We start from the raw sequence: 23,429 nt of genomic DNA on the forward strand, positions 1-23,429 counted from the left end.
TTAGCATGACAATCAAAACTACCAGGAGAGTGAGAGGTTTCTTTTTAAGCACTGTTTCCTGGGGCTAGTCCAAAACTCAAAGTTTGAAAATGAGACAGGAAATGTATACATTGAGCCAGATGCATGAAGCATGTTTCTTTTTTTTTTTTTTTTAATATTTATTTATTTAGTTAGTTAGTTAGTTATCGGCAGACACAACATCTTTGTTTTGTATGTGGTGCTGAGGATCGAACCCGGGCCGCACGCATACCAGGCGAGCGCGCTACCGCTTGAGCCACATCCCCAGCCCCTGAAGCATGTTTCTTTGATCAGAAAACCCAGGCAAGATATCAGGGGGGGAATTTTCAAGTTTTCCCAATATTAATGCAAAAATTAGAAGACAATTAGGACTGGCGATGGCAGTCTTGACATTTGATAAACATGCCCAGGAAACTGCAGTGGAAAAATCTACTTATTAAGTCACTCGAACATTGCAAATTAGAACTCCTCTACTCTTAATTCTAAACACATGAATACTTCCCTTAGTCCATGAGGGAAAACAAAATCGTGAGAACATGCACAACATTGGGGATCTATACCTGATCACAGCCTTCATTGCAAAAACACATCTTTCCTTCTTGAACAAGGAGAAAGAAAATTGGAGAACAACTTAGATTAAGGCTCTTGGAGAAATTTATTTTGGCAAAAGAATCTTAATATCTAAATGCGTACATATCAGTTTCTATTTTACAAGGGATACATTTTCTTTTTCCTAAAGTGGATCCATTAGTTCATTTAACACATCCTTACTAAGTACATGTAAGATGCCAACCAATATACCGAATGGCTCATGACCAAAAGCCAAGCTTGTGTGGGCCATGGGAAAGCTCTCAGATCCTCATTGTCTCCTCTTGCTGAAGAGATCCCAGTTAGAGCTTCAGAGAGAAACCCTGCATGCAAATGAGGTCTCCATAAAAGATAGAGACTAGACTAATGACCCATTTCTAAAACAGGGCAATTAGTTTCAGTACTTCTCTATATAAAGGAAGCATTAAACGCAAGAGAAGGAACCCTGCTCATATAAATCCCTTTTTATTGCATTCAAAAGGTAGTTTTTCTCCAACTTCTGAGAAAATATACAGGGAACGTTCAATTAGTGGGACAGGAAATTAAAGGATGAAATGAAGTAAAAGCAAGTGTTTCTTGTGCCAATTAAACACGCTAGGGTATTTTTCTAATTGTTTTTTCCTGTTTGGGGCATGTTTTAGAACAGGGGTCGGCACACTTTTCCCGTTAAGAGGCATTTGGTAAATATTTTAGGCTTAACAGAGTAGTTGCCCTCTCTGGTGCACTTATTAGGTCTCAGCTTTATGCCACAGAAGCAGCCAAAGGCATACCCAATGACATGACTAAGGCCAGCCTGCTGTGAAGCCTCGCTTAACCACTTGGAAATCTGAATTTGATATAATTTTCACAGAGTGCTTCCTCCTTTTGATTTTCTAACCACTTAAAAAGGTAAACAAGCCAGGTGCGGTGGTTCACTTCTGTAATCCCAGCAGCTCCGGAGGCTGAGGCAGGAGGATCTTGACTTCAAAGTCAGCCTCAGCAAACTCGAGGTGCTAAGCAACTCAGTGAGACACTGTCTCTAAATAAAATACAAAATAGGGCTGGGATGGGGCTCAGTGGTGGAGTGCCTGAGTTCAATCCCTGATACACCAGAAACAAAACAGCCAGGCGTGGGCTGGGGCTATAGCTCAGTGGTAGAGCACTTGCCTGGCATGTGTGAGGCATTAGGTTTGATACACAACACCACATAAAAATAAAATAAAGGTATGTGTTCACCTACAGCTTAAAAATAAATTTAAAAAAAAACACAGCAAGGCATGATGGTACATGCCTGTAATCCTGGCAACTTGGGAGGCTGAGGCAGGAGGATCAAAAGTTGGATATCAGCCTCTGCAACTTAGCATGACCCTGTCTCAAATTAAAACATTAAAAGGTAAACAAAAGCAAAGAGATCGTCCTTCCATGACCTGGAAAATGTAATATCTTGGAAGATAAAATATTAACTAAGATAATATCTAAACTGACATATACATAAAGATGTAGCTTCCAAAATATCAGATAATACGTTGCACATACCTTTCAATCCAATGTCAAACACCCAGCTATTAACTCAGTAGAGTCCTAAATACTGTTGCTTATTCTCACGCTGCTATAAATTCGATATATAAAATTTTACATCCAGAGAACGAAGGCAAAGATTCTGAGTGCATCTGTTACAATACGCGCAGGGAGTCAGCGTCATCCTATAAATATTTGATTTTATCCTAAATCATTTATGTCTCTGTCAGGGGTCATTTTACTTGTTTTATATGAATAATTAAAGGCATAATTAGGGAACTGTACAATCTGAAACATTAATCTCATTTTTCATTTTATTGTATTTCTCACCAGAGCACACAGCGTGCCTCACGCACATTCGCCCCTTTCAAGAATGGATTCTATTTTTGTTTACTTATAAAACTGGGGAGTGGGCATCATCCTGGCTATCCTGTAACAATTTTGTAATGACCCCTGAGGATGGCCATCATTTCAAAACAGAAGGGAGCAAATGCAGTTACCGGAGAACACAGTATGTCCTATGAGCATCAGCTCCGAGAGGACTGGCATCTCATCCTGCCACTCGGCAGGCGTGACCTCAGGCAGGTATCCTACCCCACTGATCAAATGGCAATACCAACACTGCCTGCCTGCGCTTCAAGGCTCCTTTGACACTTAGAGGCAACCACATTCCCAAAGAGCTGAGTATAGTGCCAGGAATCTGGAAGGTATGTGACCAATGGGGGGGTCTGTCAATTATTTCTAGAATCAAGCCTGGAACGTGGGTACAGCACAGGGAGTGGGGTGGCCACACAGGTGGAACTGTCCCTTTAGATAGAGTTCAGCATGAAAGCAACATGGTCTTGGAAGAAAATAAGAATCACATTAGCTGCAGTGGCATATGCCTGCAATCCCAGCAGCCGGGGAGGCTGAGGCAGGAGGATCACAAGTTCAAAGCCAGGCTCAGCAAAAGGGAGGCACTAAGCAACAACTCAGTGAGACCCTGTCTCTAAATAAAATACAAAATAAGGCTGGGGATGGGGCTCAGTGGTTTAGTGGCCCTGAGATCAATCCCCAGTGCCACCATCCCCTTCTCTCCTTCCCACCCAAAAAAGAAAGAAAATAAGAGGCATCATGACATAGGACCACCACTAAGGCCAGGTATAGCCCAAATACTCTCTTGGAGCAGATCTTAAGGGGTGATTGATACTTCTAGTTCACTAAAACACAGCTGTTAAAAAGATATTTGCTCTTTTGGATTCTTTCTATTCCTTGGATCACGTCAACGAGAAGAAAATCTCCTGTTTGGTGCTCTACAAATCCTTGGCACATACTCCCTTCCCCTTTGCCCCGAAAGTATTAAACTAGATTTTGATAACATGGGAAGCTGATTTATTTTCCATAAACCATGCACATAAAATTTTTCACAGTAACTCTATCCATGTCAAAGAGCATGGGGTTTTTTCCTACGGACGATGCTCATAAAAAGCTTTCTTTTAAAATCCATTTGACTTCATGAAAACAAAATAAGCAAACTGAAAAATAAAAGCAAGTATATAACATTACAAGAATAATAAACAAAAGCAGATTTTAAAACAAGGGCCATAACAGCTGAACGTAGATATGCAAGATGGTCCAAGATCGGCATCACAGCCTGTGATGGAGCTCCCCTGTCATGGTTTAGATAGGAGGTGTCCCCCAAAAGCTCGTGTGGGAGATAGTGCAAGAAAGTCCAGGGGTGAAATGACTGGGTTATAAGAGGTGTAACCTCATCCATAGATTAACCCCCTCGGGGGTTAGCTGGGTGGGAACCACAGGCAGCTAGAGTGTGGCTAGAGGAGGTGGGTCCCTCGGGGCCTGTTTTGCGGGTATGGTGCTATGTCCTGAGCTGCGTTCCTCCTTCCACCATGATGTTGTGCCTTACCTCAGGCCCAGAGCAACGGAGCTGGCCAACTATGAACTGAGACCTCCAAAACAATAAGCCCCAAATAAACTTTCCCTCCTCTAAATATTCTCATCAGGACTATTGGTGGTAAATTTATGGGTGGTAAAATGAGCTCACTAATATACCCCCCCACACACACATACACAAACTTCATAAACTCAAAGCCTGATCTCCAACATGAGGGAATTAGGAGGGAGTGGGGATCATGGGAAAGGGATCAGGTCATGAGGGTGGGGTCTTCATGAATGGGATTAGTGCCCTTCACAAGGACCTGAAAGAGGACCTCCCTATTGAAGACACAGAGAGAAGGTGCCCTCTTCTCAGCAGGTCCTGACCAGTTTACCACCGCCTGGACCTGGAATCTCCAGTCTCCAGAACTCTGAGGATTATTTCTGGTGGAAGCCAACTCACTGAAATGGCATTTTGATATGGCAGCCTGAACTGACCAGGACAGATGGGGAGAGAGGAGGAGGAGAAAACCCATACATGAGAGTGGACTGTCTACAAGGAGCCCCGGGGGCTAACACGGCTTATGGTAGAATTGAAGCAGTAGGATGGAGAAGGCAGAAGAAGATGGGAGCTTCAGGTCAGGGCCTCGTAACCCAGAGGTCAAAAAACCCACGGTGGCAGCCACCTACAGCGCTCTGGATCCATGACCCCTGAAATGAGAAGTTGCATTCTGAGCACAGCTGCACTTCAGGAATCCAGGAGCCGGAATTGGAAATCTAGATTGCACATGGTCCATGTTTTAAGAAAAAGTGCATCTTTTGGTACCTCTGCTCTGTAAGACTGGAATAAGACAGCAAGGACTTCACAGATTCCGAAAGAGGATCACAAAGGTGGACACCGGAAGAATACTCAGAAAAGCCATTCACACCGATGTCCCAGCCAACAGCCGGCGGCAGGGAAGTGCAGTTTATCAAGTAATTAACACAGGGAGAGGATCCATGGCTCTCCCCAGATTGTCCCCGGGTCTGGCGACCCCCACAATGTAAGGATGTTCAGGAACGAGAGGCATAGAGGGAGTCAGATTGCTGGGTGAAGACAGAATTGTGTTGGTTTCCTACTATCTCTGAAAGGGTGACCTTGACCTTGGCATTTGGGGCAGTTTTTCACAGGATATCCAGCAAGAGTTGATAACTGAAGTTGGATGTGTGTATATAATGCCGGGCTAAAGCAAATGTTCACACCACAAATCTATGTAAACAGCAGTTGGTGCTAAAATTTAAAAGGAAAATAAATGGGAGGCGTGCCAACTGCTCGCTATTCTGAACCCCCTCTCCCATTTGCAGCTCTGTTCAGCCAGCAAAGCCTGCGAAACGGGATCTAAACACAGGACCCTAGACCACCCTCTACATACTGACTTCTGTATTGTCCTGGGGCTCTTGGTGAAAAGGAAGGGCCAGGGTCTGAAAGCCAGGAGGCCTGGGATCTAGTTCCAGCCTCCCACTGAGGCAGGGTCTCACTGAGTTGCTAAGTGCCTCACTAAGTGGCTGAGGCTGGTTTTGAACTTGTAATCCTCCTGCCTCAGTCTCCTGAGCCTGAGGGATTACAGGCGTGTGCCATTGTGCAAACTCAATAAATAGTTACAGAATAATTGCTGAGGAAGAGAAGTCAGGAAAATCAGACATAGTTCCTGCCCTCGTGGAGCTGAGGATCAATGGGAATGACAGGCACTGAGGACTAAACAGATCGCAGAAGCAAAGCTTCTAGCAAATGGGTATCTAACTCAGGGTATGTCAAGATTTGATAGGAGTTGCCTGACCAGGAGAGCTCTCTGGGGAGATGCTCACAAGAAGGGGCCAAGTCAAGGGAGAGAGAGTTTATGCAAAGTTCCTGTGGTAGTGGAAGTGGTAGGAGTAGGACTGAGGAGGAGGTAGCCAGAGTGACTTCTACCCAGAAAGCAGGATGTAGTAGAGGCAGAGATAGTGAGCCACCTGTCTCTGTCCCAAGAATAATGGGAAGTCATTGATATGGTTACCAAAGAGAAAAGGAAAGAGAGATGAGCAAGATCAGATTAGAGAACTAGGTAGATTCCTATGGCTACGCTGTGGAGAAGGCTTGAGAGGAAACCAAAATTGGTCAGTAGAAAACAAAACAAAAAAGGTTCCTGCAGTTATTCAGAAAAGACACTGGACATGCTGTGTTGGAACAACAGACATCCAAGAGATGACAAGCCACAGGATTATCCTAAGTCTCAGTTAACTCACTAGTAAATGTAGCACAGATGAATAACATGGAGTTGGTAACCCTCTGATCATGGAGGATATGACAGATAGGAGTCTCACAGAAGATTCTGCACCATAAAAAAGAAAGAGGACTTCCAAAGTGACCTTGAATTTCAGGGCAAGTGGTTAACTGTGCTTCTGTCTCTGCAGCTACTCTAACCTACAACCTGAATGCAGAGTGTGTGGCCGAGGGGACAAGAAAAAGGAAATGGAGCTTAGCAGACAAGAAACAGAGCTTGTGGTGCCTCTCAACAGAAAAGCGGGGAAATCAGTCCTAACTGAATCCCAGGATTCAGATAAGATGAGATAGTTAATAAGCAGAAAGAAATAATGATTTGGGGCTTCTGGAACAAAATAATTTATAAAGTTAAGAGCCAAATCATGCCTAATGATTGGACTCCTTTTGTATACCAGAGGACGACTTTTTATATCAGAGCATTAGAATTACATATAGTAATTGGGTTCATCCCGACAAAATCCTACATGCATGGAATTCAATTTCAGTTCACGAACCCCATTTGCCATCTGCCAGACCCCTGCTCTCCTTCCCCAGACCCCCGTTATCCTTCCTCTACTCTACCAGTCTTCATTTTGTCTGTCTGTCTGTATGTCTACCTAACTAGTACTGGGGATAAAATCCAGGGTGCTTAACCACTGAGTCATATCCTCAGTCCTGTTGATGTTTTATGTTAAGACAGGGTCTCACTGAGTTGCTTAGGGCCTCACTAAGTTGCTAACATTGATCTCGAACTGGTAATCTTCCTGCCTCAGCCTCCTGAGCTGCTGGGATTACGTGGATGCCACTAAGCCTGGCCTGTCTATACATTTTTGATTGGGTCTTTCTACTTATGCATAAAGGTAAAAATTCCCTGTGATATATTTATAGATGCACACTTGATTTTCAAAGAATTCATTCTGCATAACCTCCCCTTTCCCATCTCACCTCTCCATCTTGATCACTTTCTTGTACACCACTGATCTTCCCTATGCCTGAACGTGACCCTAGCCTTCCATCAACACTTTTGTCCTTTATTTTATTCTAGCTTCCACATAACAAGAGAAAACATTCAACCTTTGAGTTTCCGAGTCTGGTTTATTTAATTTAGCATGATATTCTGTTTCCATTCATTTATCAGCAAATGCCATAATTTTATTCTTTAGGACTGAGTAGAACTCCACTGCATGTGTGTGTGCGCATGTTTGTGTGTGTCACAATTTCTTAATCCATGAATGGACTTACAAAAATTTAATCTTAAACTTTCTCTTTTGGGCCACCTTGAGCTAAGCAGAGATGACCCAGTGTAATATGCACACGGGGTCAGGGATGCCCAGTACAAATGATGCTGAATCAGAGATTTTTCCAAAAATCCATTTTTGTTTGTGTTGATACGAATTGATGGCTAAGGATTGGCAGCCTGCTTAGTCATCAATCTGTAGCGACACCAACAAAACTTGGAGATAAAAAGAAATGAGGAATTATGAACCCCAAACTGGTCTTTCTTCCATATCCCACATTCATACCAATTAATGGTCATTAAAGAATTGAAGTGGGTTTGGGGATGTTGTCATAAAAATAAAGGTAAGGATTTGGCACAAAGCAAGTTGGAACTCCTAAGGAAATACAGGTGAAGAAATGCCGCAGTCTGGCTGGGCACAAAAGAATTTCCAGTGTTGCTAAAAACCGGACGAAACTTCCGGCTGAAAAATGGACAAGACTTCGGATCAAGCTAGCTGCCTGCAAAATTTACCTGGACTGTGATTTAAGCTAGCTGCCTGCACAACTTACCTGGAACTTACCTGGACTGTGATTTATCTGAACTGTGAGTTAATCTATTGAGACACTGCTTTACCTGGACTGAGACAACAAACTGTAATCTACAACAAATTGTAACTCGGTATCTTTGCTAACGGTGACATTGCTGGTATAATTTTTCTAAGGGCTTCTTGCATGGAGCCATCAATTGGCTTGGCATTGTGACATTTTGTATCCTCCCCTTTTGCTTGTAGCAGATTATTTATGGTGTTTGTGTAAAAACCACTATGGTTGTTATTTAAATTAAACAAAAGGGGGAATTGTTAGAGTCTGTAAACAAGTCAGGATGGCGCCTGGCATTTTGCCAGAGGGAGTGGTTTGTGAAGTAATGCCAGGGAGCCATTAAGTGTGGAGATTCCTTATTGGTTGACTGCCGTATCTAGTTTATGTTAATTAAGATAAGCTGTGTGGAATGTATAAATACCTCTGTTGTCCTACAATAAACGACTCCTAACTCCTGCTGTATCAATGCACACAAGTTGTTGGTCACCCCCCCGGTTATTTTGCTGCAGCTGGACTGTGGCAAAGAATTGTCTGTCAACTGAAATGATCCAGGTCCTGGTCAGCCAAGAGGATTATTAGGGTTAAGATAGATCTTAATGAGATGAATGGATAAAGAAACTGTGATATAAAATATATATATATAATATAGTATATAATATATATATATATATAATATAGTATATAATGGAATATTACTCAGCCTTAAAGCTTGAAAGTATGGCATTTCCAGGTATATGGATGGAACTGAAGAATAGCATGCTAAGTGAAATAAGCCAATACCAAAAAACCAAAGGCCAAATATTTTCCCTGATACGTGGATGCTGGTGCATAATGTGGGTGGGTAAGGGAAGAATGGAGGAACTATGGATTGGGTAGAGGGGAGTGAGGGGAGGGGAGGGGAAAGAGAGTTGGAAACATGGTGGATGAAACTCACATTATTATCCTATGTACATGTATGATGGAATGAATGGTATGACTTAGCATTGTGTACAGAGAAATGAAAAGCTGTGCTCCATTTGTGTACACATAAATAAATAAAAATTCTAAAAAAAACCCCAGAATAAAAAAAGATAGTTCTTATTCAAATGAGAATGAATTTAGGGTACTGTCAATACCAAAATCTCTGCTCCATAGATATTATGAATTAAAACAGTTTTCTCAGTTGTAGATGAACATAATACCTTCATTTTATTTATTTATTTATTTTTGGGTGCCGAGGATCGAACCCAGTGCCTCATTCATGCTAGGCAAGCACCCTACCACTGAGCTACAGCCCCAGCCCTAATACATATTTTTTTTAAAAAAAACTTTGATTCTTGGGGCTGGGGGTGTAGTTCGGTGGTAGAGCGCTTGCCTAGAGTGTGCAAGGCCCTGGGTACCAACCCCCAGTGGGGACTAGAGGCAGGTGGGTGTGGCTGGAGAAGGGGGCATTGGGGGCGTGGCTTTGGGGTCTCTATTTGTCTCTGGAGAGTGGAGTCTCTCTCTGCTTCCTGATCACCATGTGAGCTGCTTCCCTCCACCACACTCTTCCTCCATGATGTCCTGCCTCCCCTCGAGCCCCAAGGAATGGAGCCTGCTGTCTGTGGACTGAGACCTCTGAAACCCTGAGCCCCCAAATGAACTTTTCCTCCTTACACTTGTGCTGTTCAGGTCCTTTACTCACAGTAGTGAAAAAACTGACAAAAACACTTCCTTTCCAATCTCCAGAAGGCAAAGGCAAGTGACATTAGGGTGACCAGGCTGGTACGGTGGTGGGGTAGGGCTAAGCAACATAGCCCATGAATTTGGGAGGGAGCTCATGTATCATGAAGAACGCACCTGAAAACCCAGTTGGGTGCCCACCATGGCAGCCCAGTGCTGACACTCAAGAGCCAGGCTTGGATCGGTGTCTCTGCGAACCTTGGAAGAGAACAGCGACCCTTTGGGCTGCACAGAGGCAATAGATGAGCTCCAGCTTGGGACTGCAGGGACCACGACCACGGAGCAAGTTTCAGCATTAGACTCTCACCTCTCCGTGGGGCCTTACCCCTGTGTGTGGGCAAAAGGGCAAAGCCGCATGTTTCTCTGCCACTCAACCTGGGTCACACAGTCACTTGGGAAGACAGTGTATAGAAATAACCAGGAGTAAGATTCTGTGTTTCTCCAGCAATTTGTTTGTTTATAAATGTGTGTGTTCTTGTGCTGATACTCTCCCATAAAAGTTCCAAGGCCAGGTGAAATAAAGTGAGTACAGTGGTCTTCAGATGCTCATCTGAATTTTATGAGGAACATACTAGGAAATGACTCCTGATCTAACTATCTACAACCCGTACTCTCTGCCATCCATCCTTTTTAAATTAACACCTATTTCTGGAATAGAACTGTGGTCTCTGCACTCCAATAGGAAAGAATGTAGGCTGGGTTAAGGGGAGTGGTTCAGTGAGCACTTGTCTAGCCTGTGTGTGGCACTGGGTTCGATCCTCAGCACCACATAAAAATAAATAAAATAAAATAAAGGAATTGCATCCATCTACAAATAAAATAAAAAATAATAAATTAAAAATAAAAACCAGAATGTAGGCTAACAAGAAATACAGCAAACCAACCAACAGAACGTGGGGGAAGTACTTCATGGAGAACATTTCCTCTTTATCCTTAGTGCAGAATTTAAGAAAAAGTCGTGGAAAGCCAGGTGTGGTGGCACATATCTATAATCCTAGCAGCTCAGGAGGCTGAGGCAAGAGGATTTTGAGTTCAAGGCCAGTCTCAGCAACTTAGCAAGGCCCTCAGCAACTCAGCGAGACCCTGTTTCTAAATAAAATATAAGAAAGAGCTGGGGATGTGGCTCAGTGGTTAAGTGCCACTGGGTTCAGTCCCTGATACAAAAATATATATATATATCAATGTGTGTGTGTGTGTGTGTGTGTGTATCAAAAAGCACACCTAATAGTTAAAATTTACGGACCATGGTTATTAACACACATCCAAAAAATGCCATCGAAGTCTTCAATTCCGAGAGTTTAGCAAGAAGCTAATGCTAGCAACAGCAAGATCATCTTGAAGTGCTCCTGATAGAATGCATTATCTTTTCATCCCTCGAAAATGAAAGAGAGAGAAATAACTTTAGATGAAATGAAATGAGTACTGGCACAACGGACAGTTAGTTATGGCTCCTTGTGAAGAAATAGAGAGACGCTATCTGTCTTGTAAAGATATTTGAGACAACTTTCAAGAAGTGGGCGAGGTGAAACGAAGTCGCTCTATTGATTCTGCCGGATGGGGATATATAGCAGTCTCGGGGGTGAAGACAGATCTGAACATTAAAACTGTTTTATGGGAAAGTTACTGTCTGTATGTAATAGGCTGCTTTAAATATTAACTTTCTATATTCATATTTTAATATCCAAAGACAGAGTCTATTTTACAGATAAGTGACCTGTAAATTTCCATCAGGGAAAAAATAAATAAATAAATACTTCCTCTTGAATTTACTTTCTGGAAAGATGAAGTTCACAAAAATACTTGGAGAGGAGAAAAAAAATCTGTGTTGCTTAAAAAATAATGATTTAAGCAAAAGAAGCATTTTCTATAACAAGGTATGAGAGGCAGATATAAAGTGAATGATTGCAGCCAAGACAAGACCATGTGGCTCCTGTCAGATGCATTATTTAAAAATTTAAACTTTTAATTTTTCTGGTAATTGTAGATTCATGTGCAGTTGTATGAAACACCTTGCTCCTACAGCTCTATTTCCTTCACTCATAACATCTTTCAAAACACATAATGATATGTGTGCTTTAAAAAAAAAGACTGCAATTATTCAGGTTGCCTTCATTTAATATATTAAATGAATTCTCGTTTCTCTTAAATACTCGAATATTGATGAGCTAATGTGGCATTTCAAGATATACAGAAGGAAAGCTTCCTAGCCTTCTGCTTATTAAAAAAAAAAAGCAAAAAAAAGAACAACAACAACAACAACAAAAACCCCACAAGTTGATTTCTGCATCAAACTTTCTAAAGGACTGAGAATTGACACTGTGAAATGAAGAAAACAATTTCATGTTCTTGTTTTAAATTGCATATAACTGGCTGTCGCTTTATAAAAACCCCTCCTCTAAAGCCGTCTCAGAGGATTTATGAGATGGGGGCCTACATAGTATGAATTTTCACAGGAATTTCAAGAATTTTCACAGCAACCAGTACAGTAGCAGGGATTTATTCCTGTGGCTCACCGCTGAGCTTCTGAGCTTGCTGAGACAGATGTGCACGGATCTGGCTAGCTGGGCTTTCAAACCAGAAGCATGCACTCCCAGAGAGGCAGCAAGTTGTGGATCACTCGAGAAAGTCAGCCGAGTGACAGAGATTGATAATCAGCTTCTGGAAGACCAAGGGTCATGAATCAACTTCCACTGAGTGAACCCTACGCACGTCTCAAACCTTTCATTGGTGATACCCAGCTGTCAGTGAAACATGCTATCTTTGCAGAAGGCTGTCAAGCGTGGTAAGTCAAGTAGAAAACCGCATCAGAGAGCCCAGCGCATTCCATTGACAGGCCCCCAGAATGGGCCGCTGAGGTGGCTCAGAGCTCTAAGCTCTGATCACACTCATTGTGGCTAAGCTCTCCTCAGCTACGATCAGATGGTCAAAGAGTAGTGTTCCCACTGCAGTTCTTCAAGGGACAGCTACATCTGACATATAAACCAGGAGCACGGGTAGATGCTGTGAAATCTAATGTTAAGCACACAGCCCAGGCTGAGGAGCAGAGGTGAATGGATGACAGGTGGGCACGGCAAAAACTGCAGGTGCACAAAGTTTTTCCATAGCAGCTACTGAAACAGATGAATGAAGGTAGAGGAGAGGGTAGCCAGCTGGTAGATGGGAAGAAATGTTTATGAAAAAGCCCAAACTCAGGAATCACTGTTCTGAATGGGAAGCAATTCTACAAACAAGCCAGGCTATGATCCATGAACGATCTCAGGCCATGGCGGGCACACAGGAAGAAAATGGATCCCCCAAGCTGCATGGGCAGCCAGTCAGGTTAAGAGAAAAGTCAGCTCTGGGGCTCACACAACATGCTTCGAACCAAAGGGTTGAAAGTGAAGTCATTTTAGCCCAGCATGGGGCCTCAGGCTGTCCAGGATTTAAAAGGGATCGCTCAGAGTGGTTCAAGTACAGGGAAAGGAAGAAAACGAGGAAAAGAGAATGTGTTTTAACGGGTTAAAGTTGTAAGAAGTGAAATAAAAAGATGTAGAAAATATCTTTAGCCATCAATGTAACCCCAGGCAGCAGAAAGCAGGAGTATAATATCACATCTCAGTGTTTATTTTCAGATCAGACACTGGGGACTCGGCGACTTACAGGGAAATCCTGAAGCTGAGAGCTACCCAACACTAATGAGTGGGGAGGCCACTCTCCACATTAGCCATGGTAAAAAGACGATGGCACCTACTCACAGATCCCCAAAGGCCAAGGCGGAGAAGTGAAAAGAAAGTGGAGGGATCGAACCACACAGAAAACACACCAAAGGATGAGAAGTTCACCCATGCTTTCATAAGAAATGTTAACAAAGCCAAACCTCAAAGAAAATCATTTTATTTCCATCTGCACATAGGGCCCAGTGCTATCTGACATAACTGTCTCTATCTGCAATATGATACCAGTTGCTAAATGCAGCTGCTGAGCTTTGGAAATGTGCCCAGTACAACCAAGGGGCTGAATTTCCATCTTATTTAATTCTTAATTAAAACTTGAATTTAAATAGCCACATGTGGCCAGGAGCTACCGTACTGGATAGGTATTCGAAAGATCATACTATGTACCTTACATGTTTTAACTCGTTGAATCATTACAATGCTATGAGGGTGAAACAATGTCATTGTCCAAATGTGTATGTGTGTGTGTGTGTGTGTGTTTTCCTTTGTGTGGGAAGGTACCAAGGATTGAACTTAGGAGCACTGGGCCACTGAGCCACATCCCCAGCCTTATTTTATTTTATTTAGAAACAGGGTATCATTGAGTTGCTTAGTGCCTTGCTTTTGCTGAGGCTGGCTTTGAACTAGCGATCCTCCTGCCTCAGCCTCTCATGCAACTGGGATTACAAGTGTGTGCCACCATGCCCAGCCACATTTTATATATTTTTGATAAAATTGAAGCTCAGAGTGGCTGTGCTCTTTGCCCAAAGTCACATGATTAACTTAGACTCCATATGGCCATGTGCACTATTTAAGAGCAAATTCCGGGAAAGGTAAACACAAGCGATTACAAAATATTTCCTGTTGATCCACAGACAAGTAAAGATGCCTACCTGTTTTCCCTGTGTTTTTCATCCAGGTTTTGTTAGAAGATTCATTGTCAAAGCCATCGAGTTGTAGCTCCTGGTATTCTTCACCAACACGTGCATGATGGTCTAAGATGTCTATTGGGGACTGGTGACGACCCCCACAGCTAACACTGGACGTGACCCAGTGCTCAGGACCATAGGCACCTGTCGAAAGAAAGCAACACTTCAATCTTCGGGGCTCAAGGACCAGAGATGAAATGAATAAGACTCCGGAAGATGAGCCCCACATCTACCAAACTACATTTTCCAACACATGCCAACTCTAAAGAGGTCATATTGTGCAGTATTACATGTTATAGGTTGATGCCATTGGTTTGATTTCAGAAAAGATATATGACCCAAGATAGTTTAGCTTCTTGATATGCAATCAAAACATTTGCTATGTTTTAAAAAAAACTTTAATATCTTTATTTTTTTTAATGTGTTGCTGAGAATCGAACTCAGTACCTCACACGTGCTAGGCAAGTGCTCTATCACTGAGTTACAACCCCTGCTAACTTAATCTGTAATCAGATTCAGGGAGTTGCACAGAAGGGCTGTCAAGAGTTGTTCACATTTTTGACAATTTTGAAACAAGTTTCTTAAACTAAGCAGAGCGTTCATTCACAAGGAAGTGACTTAATCAACTTAGCATGTTTTGTTGATGTGAATAGTATCCGAACCACAATTTTTTTCTAACAACACCAAAGTCTGTAAACAAAGAAAGGAAAGGAAAAAAAAATGGGAGTTCATAATCCACTTGAATCTAATATATGTAATATGAGATGTCAAGAGCTTTGTAATATTTTGAACAACCAATAAAAAAAAAAAAGAAAACTAAAAAAAAAAAAAAAAAAAAAAAAGTCACAGAAACGCACGCCTGTAATCCCAGCAGCTCAGGAGCCCGAGGCAGGAGGATTACAAGTTCAAATCCAGCCTTGGCAACTTAGTGAGGCCATAAGCAAATCAGTGAGATCCTGTCTCTAAATACAAAAAAGGGTTGGGGGTGTGGCTTAGTGGTTAAGTGCACCTTGGTTCAATGCCTGGCACTCAAAAATAACTAACTAAATGAATAAAGTAAGTCACAGTAAACTAGATGAGATTTATTAGAAATGATATAAACAATAAGGCAGGCTTTTCTTTTGGTGAATTGTGACAGATTTCCCAGTTTGATTAGTTTGTGGTCTCAGATGTTAAACTATTTTTTTTCTCCAAACCTCTCTCTCTTCAGAGAGGGAAATATGAGATTGCCTTCAGATTGGATTCAGGGCTCATAGAAATAATAGGCACCTGGGGAAACCATATGCCATAAAAATAAAGGAAGAGGCACAATTATACAGCATGATTCTTATAGGTCCCAATCCAACGCGAACACAGAAAAACCCCTATATTTTCTTCTCTGCCCTATTTGGAAATGAAATGTTGTGGGGTCAATGTCTGTTAAGTGGATAATGAGCTCTTAGGATTTTCTGCATTCTACTTTTAACCTTGTCAATATAACAAAGCAGGGAAAGACACAATCTTTGCTAAACAGATTAGGAAGAATCTCCTTTTGAGAATGAGACATAGAGTAAGTCTAAACTGGACAATTTTAGGAAGATAAAACCCAAGGTTTTCAGATAAGAATGTTGAGTAAATGTAAATACACATGCTAATATATGTGAACATGCAGACACTCATAGTCTCAGTTTTACTAGCTTTAAATGTCTTCACAGATCAGACAGAAGAGGAGAAGAGTCAGGGGACCAACTCGTTCATCCACTGGTATTTCTGTGCATTAATACACATCCAAGCTTGTGCAAAGGAAGATACAGGTCTTGCTATTTGAAAATTTCCCCTAATTGTCATCCCAAACAGTAAGGGAAAAAACACATAAAAACATCCCCTGGGGATGGCAAAGATGGGCGATCTTGGGACACTTGTAAGTCATTTGCAAATGCCATAATACTTCTTGGAATAAGTCAACTTTCCTTATGTTAGCACTCCAACTAAACTAGGAAACGTCATTATCACCTCTTGCTTGAATTTCCAAGAAGGTGAAGCACAGACTGTGCATTTCCATATCTTACCCAAACTTCACTTTCACCTTACACACACACACACACACACACACTTTTCTGTCTTTTGTTGTTTTGAGGTACTGAGGATTGAGCTCAGGGTCTTACCCATGCTACACAAGTACTCTACCACTGAACTACATTTCCAGCCCCATGCATCTGTATAGTTTAAGAAAAAGGTGGGGTGAGAGAATGTGAAGATGGCCTCCAATTACAGGGTAAAGTTTAAATTTTCTTCCATATGTCCAAAGACTAAACAAATGAAAACCAATCAAACAACGTGACAGAAATACAAATTTTAGTTAGCTATAACTGGGCCTGTACATCTAAAACATGGGAACTCATTTGTTAATATTGTATGTGTGTATAATGTGTGGTATATATATACACAATGGAATATTACTCAGTCGTCAAGAAGAATGAAATTCTGCTTTTTCCTGTAAATGGATGCATTTGAAAGCTATCATGTGAAATGAAATAAGCCAATCCCCCCAAAACCAAAGGTCAAATGTTCTCTCTGATATGTGAATGCTCACATGATAGGGGGGAGGGATAAAAGTTCATTGGATTAAGACAAGTGGGAATGAAGGGAAGGGAAAGGGGAATGGAAATAGGAAAGACAGTAGAATGAATCTGATATAACTTTCCTATGTTCATATATGAATACACCCAGTAAAAGTCCACATCATGTGCAACCCCAAGAGTGGGATACTAGTGAGAATAACATATCTCCATGTTTGTATAAATATGCCAACATTGACTCTACTGGCATGTACAACTAAAAAGAATAAATAAATAATGCCTTACAGGAATTTACTACTACAATAAAATCACACTCAATGAGGAAAAAAGGAACAGAAGATGGTAAAATACACCCAAACACATACGACTCCAAAGGAATACTAAATGCAAGTCATCCTTTACAAAAACACAGATACCTGATAATGATCCTACCGCCAACAACAATAATCTGCAGCATCAGAAAGGACTTCCATTCATGCCATTTCTCATAACCTTCCAGATATGAGTGAGATATAATTTAGCGCTCTATAAAAGTATAATCAGGGCTTGGACTCTCGGGGTTCATTTATTCAGTGGTAACAATCTGAAGGTTTAAGCTGACGCCATGCTTGCTTTCACACTTGCACCAATAGACGTTCAAGTGCAATTTTAATTGAAACTGATCTTCCACTTCAGATTTTAAATTAATTCTTCTTTGGAGCGCGTCATGCTCCAGACACCCTTGCCTTGCAAAAACCCCCATGTCATTAGTGGAGGAAATAGAAGCCGTTTCTCCAAGCTTACAGATATTGATTACCTATTCTCACATCCAAGCACTACCACTATTGCACACTGTATAAATCTCTCTGGTGTTAAGACACTTTATAAAGGGCTGAGAATTACATCATTAATCATTTGCACTTGCGCAGAGACTCCTAGTATTGAATGCTTTGTTTTTGAGAACTTTGAATAAATGTTTCTAAGTAAAAAACATGACACTAAATAAAGAGTGTGGTTAGCTGAAACCTAGAAGTAGGGATGGGGGACCGGAAAAAAAAAAAAAAAAAAAAAAAAACCAGCAAGAAGCCTTCCTTCCTTCCTTAGGTATGATGTTATCCATCTAAAATAGAAGAAGTCGTTTACACTTTGTTTCCTCTTACTAGCTTTCTTAGAATGCAGGATATTTGCATATTGGCATCTCATCTCATTCTGAACAGCTAACCAACTCTGACATCACTACCTGATAGACAAGCCTACTTCTCAGAGAGGAAAAGGGGAGGGCAGAGGTAGGACTTCGAGGCAGTTTGAGCATGTTGAAAGCCATTTCCCATCCACCTGTTACAAATCTTGCAAGAATGAGCCAGTGCAGTAGCACACTCCTGTAATCCCAGAGACTCAGGAGGCTGAGGCAGGAGGAACAAAAGTTTGAGGCTGGCTTCAGCAACTTAGTAAGACCCTAAGCAACTTAATGAGGTCCTGTTTCAAAATATAAAATAAAAACGGCGAGGGATGTGGCTCAGTGGTTAAGTACCCCTGGGTTCAATCCCCAGTATCCAAAAATCAAAAAATCAAAAAAATCAAAAAATAAACCTTGCAGGAATGAGATCTGGATACAGACATTCTGCCAACCATTCAATACCAGGGGAATCTAACAAGGCTTCATATTCAACAAATGATGAGAAATATTCCTTTGATCTCAGGGAAATGTCCTTTTCTCGGGGACACAGAGAACAGAGGGGTGGTATGCTATCCTGGCATAGACGTGGGTTTCCTGTGAGCCTAGTTATATCATCGTTGCAATTTAGTGTTTATTATAACTAATAAATATATGTACAAAATATATGTCTTGCCCACTAGAGGGAAATTCTGTGAGAAGTGGTTCCTTTAATATTTTGTTCAATTTGGTCTCAATGCCTGACACAGGATCTTCCACATAGTAAGGCCCTAAAACAATTTACATACATGAATGATAATTACAGGAGGAGATCAAAGAGTGGCCGAGCTCTGTCTTCTAATTGCACTACGGAAACCTCTTTGTGCGTGTTAATTTTACCCATCTCTCTGAGGACACGTCACTGAAGAAAATGCAACTTTTTTTTCACTATTACAGGGAGTCAGAACATTATCTGAGGAGATTTGGATACACGTATCCAAATCTACGTGCAAATTTAATAATTTGCACAAGGGTCACTTATTATTTTTTTTTTTTTTTTTAGTTTGCAACATTTTTGTAGAACATAATCATGTTTCAACTTCTCTTATTTCTTGTATTCTTTCAAAGACTTCTCTCATCAAAGAAGGTCAACTGAGGAGGAAATTTAGTCTTATTAACCAATCCATCAGTGTTTCCATTCAAACACTGATTGGATGCTTGCATAGTACCAGGCATGGTCCTGAGAAATGGGTTTAGAGAACAGGGCTGCCCCAGATTCCTTGGGGTTCCCTTGGTCAACTTAAGCCTTCTGTGGTTTAGGCCTCTTATCTGTACAGAGGGTGCTTGTGTGTGCAGAATACACAAGATAATCATGTAAATCAAGTTCATATGCAGTATCACTCAACAAAATGTCACCAAGTGGTTGCTCTTTGTTGCTGGGTTACAAAATACACCGAAGGCTGTATTCCATAGAAGAAATGGACATGCAGTCTAACCAAGGGCTCCCGAGGTAGATGCAGGTATTTTGGGGAACACAAAGAAAGAGGAGGGGCCTCACCTCCCACAGTGGGAACAAGCAGACAAGGGACATTTGAATGATATTACTTCCAGTGCATCCAGGTTTACAAAGCTCAGGTCATTTAATTCAAGGATTTCCCACTTGGGGAGAGGCCAGTTGATTCCACTGGGAAATGGAGCTGAATCCCAGCTTCAGCTAGTTAGTGACTTGCTTGCAAATATTTAAGCAGGAAAAGATAAATGCAGTAACTTCGTTCAAATGAAGCAGTCTGATTAATTAATGCCAGCTCAACTAAAGGTAAAGGAAGACATCACTGACGAGATCATGATGCTAGTGTGGCGGTCCTGATCGGATATGCTAACCTGGGTAGTACTCTTTCCAAAAGTCCATAGACCCCCTCAATCACAAGGAGTACACATGATAAACCGAAAGTGAGGAACAATCCACAAAACAATTCACCATCCCTCCTCAAAAACATCAAGGTCATGGGAAACATGGAAAGAGTAAATCCCTGTCTCAGACCAGAGAAAAACAAGGAGTTGTAATCATAAATACAATGTGTTGTTCAAGATTGAAGGGTCAAACCAAAAATGGGAATTAATGGAAAAACTCATGAGCTCTGAATGAAGTTTGAAATTCAGTTAATAATACACCAGTGTTGATTTCCCAGTCAATCTTGGTCCAAAGGTTATTCTTAGTGGCTATTCTGCAAACAAAATGAAAAACTACTTTTGAAATCGTCCACAGGTACTAGGCTTGTAGCTCAATGGTAGAGTGTTTCCTTAACATATGTGAGGTACTGAGTTTGATCCTCAGCACCACATAAAAACAAAGGTATTGTGTCCATCTAGAACTAAAAAAATGATATTAGAAAAAAAAAGAAATTGCATAGAGACTGGTGCAGTGGTGCACCCCTGTAATCCCAGTGGCTGGGGAGGCTGAGGCAGGAGGATGGCAAGTTCAAAGCTAGCCTCAGCAACAGCGAGGCCCTAAGCAACTCAGTGAGACCCTGACTCTAAATAAAATACAAAATGGGCTGGGGATGGGGCTCAGTGGTCAAGTATCCCTGAGATCAATCCCAGGTACCCCACCCCACTGCCAAAATAAATAAATAAATAAAAGAAAGAAATTGAACAGAGGCCAAGTACATTTTTTTAAATGACTTAAAATTTAATATGCCTATTTGATGGCATTTGCTAGTATGAATTTGTGACTGTGTCTAGGGCATAACAGGTGGGAGATAAACGAGAGATGATATCACAGCACCTTTCCTGCAGGAAAGGAATTTGCACAGAGAAAGATGGAAGGGAGGAAAAAAATAAAAAATATTTAAAAAACCCACTGAGCTAGAGAAAAAAAATCCACTGAGCTGGTAGGTGATATTTCATTATTTAAGGTTATATAAAATTGTATAATATATAAAGTTGGAGAAATTCACCTTTAAAAATTGTAGTTAAGAAACAACATTATGAGCTTAATTTATGGCTCATTTGTGCCTTAAAATAACCCACTTTTCCTCCTCGGTGTGCCATTAACAAGTCACTGTATTTTTTCTCATTTTGAGAAGCTACAATTTAGTTGACTAGCATCAGAAAGACATATTTCTATAGTATGGAGCATAAATCATGCAATTGAAGATTAATTCCAACTGGCCTCTTTAAGGCAGACACAATTCTCCATGCAGAAATAATAGCAAATATTGTAAATCTGGGCTCATGTCTGAGAGTCAATTTGATATTCAATGTTTTAGTTTTTCCTTAGGCAGATTCAGCCCAAGGAATCTGGTTGCCATGTATGAGAGAAGCATCTAAATTTTGTTCCACCTCCACCTCTACCCATACCCTGAAGCATTCCTAAAAGTACAGATAAAACAGAAGCTGGGTGCACACCTATAATCCCAGCTGCTTGCGAGGCTGAGGCAAGAGAATCTGGAGTTAAACAGCCTCAGCAAAACAAAGTATTAAGCAAGTCAATTAGGCCCTGTTTCTAAATAAAATACAAAATAGGGCTGGGGGCGTGGCTCAGTGGTTGAGTGCCCCTGAGTTCAATCCCAGGTACAAATTTTTTTTTTTTTAAAGTCAGCAACAAGAGTTTTGTAAAATTTAAGAAAAAGTATTTTTTGAGCATATTAATCATATCTTTGTCTAAGACCAAGGAATTTCAAATACCCACCTATGATTTGTATTCCAAACAATACTTTCTTTAAATTTTAATACATAAGAAGTATTTTAAATACATAAGAAGTATTTTGCTGAAAATAAGCATGCACCTTGAATTTATTTTACCATAATATATCCAAATAATGGTTTCTATTCACTAATGAAAAGCCATTAAAAATAATGAATTCTGTCCAAATCTAATTAAAAACAAAACTAATATACATGTTATGTGCTGTTTCTAGTCAAATATGCTTATCGATGCCCCCCTCAGGGAACTTTTATTAAAAATAGTACCTGGATCTAGGCTTATTACTCTGCATCCTGGAATCTACTTTTAACCAACATCAACAATCCAAAAAATATGTGCATTCATTTTTTACCTAGCATTATAATTAATGCTTTTTCTCCCAATCTAGTATACATCTTTAAACTATTCCATTTTTTAATTAAACTCCTTTATGGGATTTAGCTTACAATTCCTTTGCATATTGTAGTACTGGTAGGTTAATTTCCTTTTTGCATTTATTGTTATACAAATGAAAAATGGGAAAAGCACTAAAACATGTTCCTGTTACTCTCCACTGTTTTCTACTTTATGATTATGAAGTTGTTCAACTTTGTTTATAGGAATATTGTTAACTGTTGAATCAATTAAAAAAATGTACAGTGACCCCAGATAACAAATCACAATTTCCAAAATTTGAGGTTTTAAAATTACAGGTATGAAAACTTCACTCTCCCATTCCACATCAATGGTGCGCTTTGAGGAAACTCCTGATAATTACCCATAATACCAGAAATGCCAGCAGACAATAGCACCAGAAATGAAAGCTCCTTTCTTCATTTTTTACCACCATTATCTGTCTAATTTCCCAGGGTACCTATTTGAGGGCTGGATGTTAAAAGTAATTTCAGGTAAAATTTTATATAGGACCATCAAATTTGACAACTTCCACATTCGACTCCACTCTCTCTATAGAGTTAAAATAGGAATGGAAAAAGCAAACGCAGGACCTGGCTGTCCCCAACTGCCCCTCTTCACCTTCGACAGGTGTGCTCGTCAGCTTTTGAGGGCTGTGACCGAAATATAGGACAAGAACCAAGAGAAGGGGAAAGTTTATTTTGGCTCAGGGTTGCAGAGGTTCAGTCCATGGACATCTGACTCCATTGCTCTGGGAAAAGATAAGGCAGAACATCATGTGGAAGGGAGTGGCAAAGGAACACTTCATGGCATCCAAGAAGCAGGGGGAGACCCACCTCCTCCAGCCACAATCCATCTGCCTATAGTTACACCCCCCCCCCCCCCCCCCCCCCCCCCCCCGCCGTCAGTCCATTCAAACTAGGATGGATGGATTAGGTTACAGCTTTCAGATTCTAATCATTTCACATTTCACATGAATAATTCTGCATTAACACAGGAGCTTTGGGGAGACAGTACATATCCAAACCCTAATATTAGGCACTGCTAACAGATCTAGTTTTCATGGATCCTAGGATAGGTGAGTCATCTAGAGATAGCCTGTGAGTCACAGCTATGTGTCACCCTTGAACTAGAATCCGATTTGCTATCTTCTTTGCCTAGTGCTCTTTTCACCGTACTGTATGACTTTCCTAGTTACATAGTCCTTAAAATCAGGGTGGGGGATGCTGGGGGCGGGAGAGGGGGGA

The 23,429-nt window shown here is 41.0% G+C and overlaps 1 protein-coding gene across 3 annotated transcripts in view; it reads right to left on the bottom strand.

Moving 5' to 3' along the window:
• Positions 1-23,429, bottom strand: part of Ptprg (protein tyrosine phosphatase receptor type G) — a 713,787-nt gene that overhangs the window by 291,443 nt on the left and 398,915 nt on the right. For all 3 annotated transcript variants that reach the window (XM_076870736.1, XM_076870676.1, XM_076870809.1), the window contains exon 3: positions 14,358-14,537. In XM_076870736.1, the coding sequence (XP_076726851.1) occupies positions 14,358-14,537 (180 nt within the window). The remainder of the gene's footprint in view (positions 1-14,357; positions 14,538-23,429) is intronic.

Source organism: Callospermophilus lateralis, chromosome 1 (assembly GCF_048772815.1).
Source record: "Callospermophilus lateralis isolate mCalLat2 chromosome 1, mCalLat2.hap1, whole genome shotgun sequence".
Classification (NCBI taxonomy): Eukaryota; Metazoa; Chordata; class Mammalia; order Rodentia; family Sciuridae; genus Callospermophilus; species Callospermophilus lateralis.